The following is a 9,449-nucleotide window of genomic DNA, read 5'->3' as shown; positions in this document are numbered from 1 at the left end:
GCTATATGAATTTCGAAAAGGCGTGAGTGTTGGGATTACACAAAAAAATATTCAAAGCGTTTATTTGAACCGCGCTCCTGCTCTCCGAACAGTCAAAAAGTGGTTTGGCAGATTTCGAAATGGTGATTTTATTATGGAGGATCAACCCCGCTCTGGACGGCCTTCTGGCATTGATGATGACATTGTGCATGCCTTAGTGGAAAGAAACCCAAGGATTACAACTGAGGATATTGCTGAGAAGTTGAACATTGATAATTCAACCACTTTTCGTCATTTAAAAAAGCTTGGATACATTTCCAAGCTTGATACGTGGGTGCCGCATCTCCTGATTGAAAGGAATAAGCTGCAGGAAAACTGCAGGAGTTGCAATGGGAAATTCTGCAGCACCATATTCTCCAGATATTGCGCCTTCACATTTTTATCTGTTCTGGTCTTTGCAGAATAGTTTAAATGGCAAGAATCTCAATTCCGAGGAAGCTGTCGAAAACCACCTTACAAACTTTTTTCAAGAAAAACCAAGTTCTTTCTTCAAAAATGGAATCGACAAGCTTATAGATCGTTGGAAAACCATTGCAGAAAAGAATGGAGACTATATAATTGATTAATAAAAGTGTTATCTCTAAAATATAATCTATTGAAGTTTATATTTAAATCGGGCACGAACTTATGCAATCACCCAATATATATATATATGTAACGATGCATCCCTCCACCGTTACCCGGCCGTCGATCCGCCGAAAGTCCGCCGCCCGACAAACACCGGTCGGGCATAATGCGGAGGCGCCGAGCGCCCATTTTTAAGATATAAAGCAAGACGTTCGAATTTATAACCGCCGTTAAGACGCGTTGTTTACCGGGAACCGTCGCCGCGCTCGGGTAACCGTACCGACCGTTCCCGAAACCACCCGAGTCGCGCGCAGCGGTTCAACTTTAAACAATATGCCGTAAAACAGTCAGGCATATTACGCACGCGCACCCGCCGGAAAAAGCGATATAAATAAGAGCCAATTTTCCATCTCGACACCAGATCTTCCGCAACCACCGCCAGAGTCTGTAAGACGCCTGGAATCCAGAACGATCCTGAAAACACGCTCAAAGAGAGAGAAAACGGGGTTGGGAGTACCCAGCCTCCGCCGAGAGTTTGCGGCATCTCTAAAAGCGATCCTTTGAAATCTCTGCGACCGAGGAACACGAGGTTGGGCGTACTCAGCCTCCGTCGGGAGTTCTCGACACCTCGCACGCATCCGTCCACCTAAGTGCAACGGCGATCATCTAGTGATAGGGAGTTCCCTGCCATTGACGGGTGTTCCCGTCGGCCGTTGCACTCCTGCATTCTACGGGAAGACCATCCCCGACGAAACAATACCGCGATATCCGCGAACTCGCAGTAATTCCGCGACCGCCATTACCGCGATCGGACTCGCCATTAATACGGCGCGCCAAGTCCCGCTCAAGGGGGAGGATCTAACCCGGCCGCGACATCGATCGACGCAATCAGATCGATACCGACACGTCTAAGGACCGCCCACCGGCCCGACCGAAATTACCGCCCGGTGGTTAGCGGCCTCTGCCGAAATCCCGATCCGCGCACGTAATCGATATTGTATCGAATCGCTGAAAGCGCGCTCCGCAACACACCCCGTGCATTGTAATCCGGATGCATCGCGACCGGCACGACCACACCGCTAGCCAATTCCGACACTCACGCATACACGAGTGCGTTTTGTCACATACACATCATCATTCGCCTCGCCCATATACTTTCGACACATTGTAAATCATACGTAAATATTCCGCGCTCGCTTAGCATCTCACTCCCACACCAGCGCACACGCTCACACACACACAACATTTATACACATACACTCACTCTGTATACACACATACTTACACGCAATAAATTATATTTTACCTAACGTATCTATCGTTCGTCTCTCGATACCCTTTCACGAGCCCCGGATCTCGACCGATTTATCCACGACCGCCTCGCGAAAGCGGTTTATTACATATATATATATATATATATATATATATATATATATAATGTTTTAATCTTAAATTTTCCTTTGGAATCGACAAGGATTAATAAACTGTCTCAGTGTTGCTCCGTAAACAAAGGTTTATAACATCGCTGTATAACAAAACCTTCACTTCATTAAATACAAATGCCCTCACCTGTAAACAAAGAAACGACATTTAACGACGTTTATTCTTTAACCCGTCGTTCCCGTTTTCAATACTTTTTAATGAGTTTTCAATTTGATCTTTTATTATTCTAAATTCTCTTTTTCCTTCGTCACGTTTTCTCCTTACCATAGTTTTCTTCAATTCCTACCTTATCTACTTTTATCATGTAACGCTATCTATCGTAGGTGGCGCGACGTTTAAATTAAAGAAATATATTTTCTTTACATATATATACAGGGTGTTTCAGAACAATCTTCCATCCTTAAAATGACGTATTCCTGATACGATTCTAAGACGATTTTTTCTTTATCAAAATTTGAATTGAAGCGTAATTTTTGAGTTATAAGCAAAAATAGTTAGCAAATCACGCGTCGAGTACAGAAGGCAGGCAGGAGCGTCGCAACGCGCCGCAGCTGACCGTCCGACGCGTGATTATCACCGCATGAATCGCTAACTATTTTACTTTATAACATAAAATTATGCTTTAAATAAAATTTTGGTAAAGAAGAAAATGTCTTAAAATTACGTCAGGAATACGTATTTAAAATAACGTCATTTTAGTGAAAGGTGTTCTGAGTCGCCGCTCATCGGACGCTGTAATCAGCTGATTGCTACACGCGATGTGTGTATGGAAGAGTGTGTGCGTAAAAGAAAGAAAGAGACAGATCAAGATATATGTATATATATATATATATAAGTAGTATAGGGGCAACTATAGCGAGACACAACAAACCCCCACTCCTCGGCCACTGGCGCCGACCCCCTGCTGTGCCTGTCTGGGGCCCTCCCCCCTAAGGGTGGCTGTGGAAAAAAAGAGTGGAGGGGACTCGTGGACGTCTACGAGGCAATTTTCCCTTTAAATTTTTTATTTTTTTTATTTTTTTATTTTTTCGGACGCGTGAACATGCTCGGGCTCGAACCTGGGTCCTCCACATTTCCAGACAGGGTCCTAGTATGCTGGGCTAGCTGAAATCTTATTATAATAAGGCTTAGATGTAGTATTTGTAGAGAGTAGCCCTCCGACATAGGGGACCCTACGCTCTGATTGGCTTCCCTATAGTTGCCGGCAGTTTGATTGAATGAGGTGCATGTTTCTGAGCGAGAGGGAAAAACGCGGCAAAATAACACGTGTGTAAGAATCGGCAAGATGGCGGCCATCGAGAATGGTGACGTCACGAGAATAGAAGGGGTCGTAAAAAGCAAGTCTGTGCAGGTAGCGATTACGAAGGTTTTAGAGCTTTATGACGTCGCTTAGACGAGGAGAGAAAGGATAGGAAAATAGTAAATGTTTTTATATAAGCGATTTAAAATAAAAATTTTTTATTAAATATTATACTTATGTTTAAATGTAAATAATAATTTCGCAATGTACAAAATTTCTTATGTGACGGAAAACATGCAAATTCGCTGCTATATACATCGATAAAAACGAGAGCCGAGAAAAATTAACGTTCTATTATTAATTTTGGTAGGAAGAGTCGGCTTCCAGGTCTGGGAGTTCATCGATGAAATCCTGGATAGCCTTTTCGAAATTATCATCCTCGGAAGACTGTGGAGAAAGCGAACGGGGGAGGGGAAACGGTGGATCGGGAGAAGGACGCTCAGGAGAATAGACAGGAGAGTAGCTGGGTTCAAATGAGTCGTCTTCATCGTCCGAGTCTATAAACAAAAAATAAAATTATATATATGTATATATATATATATATATATATATATATATATATGTATGTATGTATGTATAAAATTTTCGCGTGTCGCCAAAAAAGTAATATTTACCCGATAACGTAATGACTTCGACGGTGTGACCAGGGCGTCTTCGCGAAGGTCCTGCTACAGGCTCTTCTGCAGGACGTTTTCTCCGCATTGATTCGGCTCCTATATTCGAAATGGCGAGCATATCTATTTTTAACAAAAATAAAAATTTTATTAAAATAAAAATTAAAAATTTACTACATTTTTTTTAATTGTTATTATTATAAGTGAAATATATTTACCTAACGCGCGTTGTCGATGGTAATGCATTAGAAGATGGGTTATATAGGCGCCGATATCTTTATCCTCCTTTTTTTCCGTAGCTAGTCGGTATGCTATAATTTCACCTGCTATATTTAATAGGCGGACATCACCGCCAAAATGTCCCAAGCAAAACACTATCGCCAATGCATCACTCGAACAGCTGTTGGCGGCCTTTTTAAATAAGCGATAATTGCTTTCGCTGTCTTCCTCCGATATGCGGTCGAGATATTTTTTAATATCAAATCGCGGTAGAGCAACAGCACACAATAATGCGATTTTTCTTAAAATATTGGCGACACACATTTTCGCACACTAGGACTTCACTTAACTTAACGTACAAAAAATTTCAAGAGGTGAAAAACTAATGTTGGATTTTTCATGGGAAATCAGAATTTATACATAATCCCCCCAGTGTTTTCCAAAAGGACAATAAAGTGGGGGAAAAGGTTTCCTTATTCTAGCACTGACCATTTTTAGTTATTTTCATTTTATGGCTGACTAATTCCCTTAGTTTCTATAGGGTTTCGCATTTGCCGCACCGAAAGAAATTACGTTACCTCAACCAATGAAAGAATAATAAAAAACAGGCACTAAAAAGTTCAAGCGTTTGGAGCATTATACTGTAAAAGGAAAGAGGGGAGATGAAAAAAAATTTAACAATTTAAGTAAAAAAACATCATACGTTTATTGATATTAATTTTACATAAATCAATATTCTTATTATTATATATAACTAAGATATTACAGAGGAGTACATCGTCTATAACGTATTACAATTCGAATTATATGATTAAACACGGCAACGCATAGCGTACAATGTTTCACTTGTTTCTTTTTTCGCGAAGAAAAATTTTACGAAATAAGTGTACGATTAAGCGATCGTTATGTTCACAATCTTCGGTAAAAAGACTAAGAAACCGATTAAGATCATAACCGTTGCACATATAATATAAAAATACGCAACTATATTGTCCACATGTTTGAGAAAAAATTCCTTGTAATTGTTGAATATTCCAACGATGAATGACGGAGTTTCGACGAAGTCGGAGGAGAAATCCGGGGTGTAAGGGTGGTATTCCGTAGCTGTCGAAGTATGTGCCAGTACCATGCTCGTCGAGGAAGAAGGCGACCCAATGTTCTCTAGGTCGATTGTGGCCATCCGTATTAGCGACGATGGCTGTCAACCTCGTCCACACCCTCGGGACTCTGTCGGCTGGATAAACTCCCGCATGCCTGGCATTGATGTGACGTAATGCTTGTAGAATTTCGCGAGAGTTCGTTATTTTGACAAGGAGGCGAACGAACGAGCGGTATTATATATTCAATAACTTCGGTATTTACCTCCTTCGGTAGTGCGTCTTTGAACGTGCCGACTTGTAACGCTGAGTTTTCAATGTCGGCTTGTGTGGAGTTAGTAGTTGCTTCGAGCTTGTCTTTATCCAACGACGACGATAATTCAGATTTTTCAAATTTCTCTTCTTCTTTTTCTATTGATCGCTCGGATTTTGCAGATTTTTTTTCTCTATTTCATTTCTATCGCGCGAAATCTCATACGCGCTACTGATTTCCTCCTCCTCCTCCTCCTCCTCCTCCTCCTCCTCGTCCTCCTCGTCGTCGTCCTCGTCGTCCTCGTCGTCGTCCTCGTCGTCCTCGTCGTCCTCCTCGTCGTTTTCCGAGTATTACGTTGTAACAGTCAAATACTTGAGCGTGATAAATATCTATCCGGCAAAATCGACGATGACTTGACGAGACGAGTCGATTTCTATTACATTATCGAATTCGGCGTAAATAATACAATTAACGGTCTCAGTGAGAGCTTTCTCGAATCGCACTTCTAATCGCAAACTACCATGTCTTACGAGATTCCAATGCCCAGCGTAATTAGCAGACAGATCGGGCGTGAGATCAAAAGCGAATAACGTATATCCCTTGGAATAATCGTCTCTACTTATAGAATTTCCTTCGTTCAAAAAATGGATGCCCGTTCCCGTGAAGAGAGTTTGATAAGCTTCGACGTAAAGCGGTTCCTCCGGTGAGAAAACCGGTTGTAACGGTCTACTAGGAATTTGCATACCGTCGACGTATAGCGAGAAGAAATTTATTCCGTAATTTTTGAAATTAAACGGATTTAATTTTCTATCCCCATTAAACGCTTTATTATTAACAAAGCCGACTATTATCCTTTTCGGAAGTTGACCCAGTATTACATTATCTAACGATTCACCCACAACACCACTGTGAATCGTAAATGTTTTATCTTCGACTCTCGTGAGCGGATATTTGGCCGTAACTTTACTCAACATTCTAGCATGCGCGAGTAATAATCCTGCGCTTATTTTCGCCCTTCTCACGAGTAAGCTCGCATCCAGTATATGAACTTTCGCCGATGAACCGTTACTGTCCATAAGACAGAACGAATCTTTCGAACGAACGAGCCTCAAGCGTACTTCTACACCGTTAATTAAAAATTTGTCTTGATTGAAAACGTCGCAATGGAGATGTCCTACAAGATCTAGCGCGCGCCCGCCGCGAATGTAACGCGCGCGTCTCACGAGAGCGGAATTTGGCGATTTTGATTCCATCGGTTCGTCCATTTGACCGGGTGTATCCGCGTCCCATAGACAGGAGGTTAGATGGGAAGTTTTTGCGGGTGAAGAATAATTTAATAACGCCTCGATGTACGCGCGGTACGCGTAAGCGTTGTTTGGAGGCGACACGAGCTTTTGGTTGAAATACACGTCGATCTGATTGAACATGGAATGAAGTAAATGATTTACGGGGCCTATAGTGGCCGCGGCGGTTGCGCCCGCAGTATGTCCCATGGAATCGCCCGGTGTTTCTACGCGTACGCGGAGACTTAACATGGTGTGCGTGAGATCTAAATATTCTTCTCCGTGACCCGGAATGACGAATTCTATCGGAGAATCGTCCGAGAGCGAAGTCACGGGTTTGTAATGAATCCATTGCGAACTCTCGATACTAGTTTGTGTGGGTGGTAAAGAAAAGAGATCGAGTTCGCTCTTTAAACACTCGCTCGAATGCGTGTGAAGAAAGGACATACTTATTTACCGCAAATTTTTTGTCGTCGCTGTAATTCTCACTGTTAGATGTGTTTAGAATATACGCCGTTTAAGAAAATATGTCGGATACGGTGCGCTTTCTAGCAGTTTTACGCCGTTTCGTGGATGTTTTAAGTCTTTTCACTGTGCGCTTTTTTCTTCTCTTATTTTTCGATGTTTTTGTATTTGCTCTTTTTTTCCCTCGCGTCTGGCGCTTTGACGAACTTTTCCTACGCACCTGGTGTCGTCTACGTAATGTCGCTGATTTAGCGATGCGCGTGTTGAGCCCGCCGAAAGGAAACTGAGCTACATGCATTTTTGTATCCGACTTATAACCTGAAGCCTTCATCAGACTACTTATTTTTTCTTTAGCTTTTCTCTTAAGATTGTCGCGCGATTCTTCAAATCGGTGCTTAGCCGCTACTTTAAACGGCATATTGTTTTCAACATCTTCGATTATATTAACACCGGCCCGTAAAGCTTCTTTCCCCACAGCCCGTACCCCTCTGGTTAAATAAGGTAATACACGTCTGAACAGTCCTCTGAGAAAACTGCCAATACCGTGCCCTCGTTGATAGGGCGATCCGACGAAAACTCGCGGAATTCCACCGCCACGACTGCCGCCGTTTTGTAACCCGTCGTAATACGTCGAATAATAATCCATTAACGTTTAATTTTTTATCACGCTCTCTAATTATTATTATTATTATTATTATTATTATTATTATGTTATCTACTCGATACGTCTAAAGTGCAATGTCACTGTCAGCGTTCCAAATTCGAATGGTATACTCTGTCCTAGTTGATCTCTTATATCTATCTCGATTGTGCGAAAAGACGTTTGACGCAGAGCAATGTATTGAGTGTGTGAGAAATGCTTTATTTGAGTAGACGCGAACGCGTAATCATTTCCAACATCGAGTGCGACTATTCGCAAAAGAGGAGATTGCACATCACCGGTAATATAGGGCTCGCAAATATCGCAATAGACAAAGAGCTTGTCGGGAATACCTCGCAACAAACTAGCTGGTTCGGCGGCTATTATTACTCGTTCACGCGGAAATACGTAAAATGGTGATATATAAATTTCAACATCGTCACAAATCCAGGCGGGTAAAACGCCCGATGTACCGGTATTATTTTCAATTTTATCATGTTTCTCATCGCCATTCTGTATATCGAAGGCGGTTTCGCTAAAAAGCCATAACGGTAAACGTTCCACAGCATTAACATTGAGCTTATTGCGTGTATCGAAGCCGAGTATTCGGCAAAGTTTTTCGGAAAAATTTACATAATGAATCATATCACATTTCATAATGTCGCAGGAAAGTTTCATAATAATTTTGCGCCCGATAATAGCTCCAAATTGCCAATGGATATGCGAACCTACGGATTTTGCAGAGTAATTCACAGCTTCTATAAGATCGGGTATATTCAAGTAAATGCCTGATGGTATTTCAGATTTCTTAGCGATGATTTTCTTTTTTTGGGGACCTATCGTGAATTCTTGAAAATTTATAAATCTTATGATTCCTTCTCCAGGGCGTATATGAAGAAAGCTAGTCGGAAATTGAATCTCCGTGAGCGCTACTTCCCAACGTCCTTGCAAGTCTATACGTTGAGGCAATTCGGTAGTGAAACATGTGGTTTTATTCTCCGGAAAAAAACGCATACTGCTATTACTAGGGAGAATCATATAAAATCCTTCCTCCCTCATTTTTGATTCAAAGATTTTAAACTTGAAGAGGGTATCCAAGAATCGAATTTTGAAGGATATCCTTGCCAACTAACTAATAATTGTTTATTGTTACCACGCCCCCTACTTTTTATCACACGTTCGACGATAAATTCTTCTTCTCGCAAGTTTTTAACAACAGATGCTAATTCTTGTTCGTAAAAAATTCCGTCTATAACTTCGCCCGCTAAATCGCTTAATTCGTATACGTGCGGTTTTCTCCATTCGAGAACACGGTGAATTCGAAATATTTCTTCGCTCCACTTTGCCTCGTATCCTTTCTCAAAGGCTACTTTTGCTCTACTGACACGCACGAAATCGCCCACGTTATATTTAGCCTTTTGTCCGCGATTCTTTTCTTCACCCAATCGCCGTTGTCGTTCCAACGACGATTCATATTTTCACGAGCGCTTCGCGCATTTTCCCTCGTAACGACTGCAGGTTGCATTTTG

General features: G+C 41.8%; 2 protein-coding genes across 2 annotated transcripts; both read right to left on the bottom strand.

The window, feature by feature from the left end:
• Positions 1-5,367: 5,367 nt before the first annotated feature.
• On the bottom strand, positions 5,368-7,262 carry LOC138943080 (uncharacterized protein F54H12.2-like). The gene is made up of 3 exons (XM_070313596.1): positions 5,973-7,262; positions 5,765-5,864; positions 5,368-5,690 (listed from the first exon to the last, which is right to left on the bottom strand). Exons 1-3 carry the CDS (start codon positions 7,260-7,262, stop codon positions 5,368-5,370), a joined length of 1,713 nt encoding a protein of 570 aa, XP_070169697.1.
• Positions 7,263-7,995: 733 nt separating this feature from the next.
• Positions 7,996-8,979, bottom strand: LOC138943079 (uncharacterized). The gene has a single exon (XM_070313595.1). It carries the CDS (start codon positions 8,977-8,979, stop codon positions 7,996-7,998), a length of 984 nt encoding a protein of 327 aa, XP_070169696.1.
• Between the last annotated feature and the right edge of the window lie 470 nt (positions 8,980-9,449).

This window comes from Polyergus mexicanus, unplaced genomic scaffold, assembly GCF_030449975.1.
Source record: "Polyergus mexicanus isolate NDT 795.1 unplaced genomic scaffold, iyPolMexi1.0 SCAF_25, whole genome shotgun sequence".
Lineage (NCBI taxonomy): Eukaryota > Metazoa > Arthropoda > Insecta > Hymenoptera > Formicidae > Polyergus > Polyergus mexicanus.
This window is presented reverse-complemented; position numbering and strand designations above follow the sequence as displayed.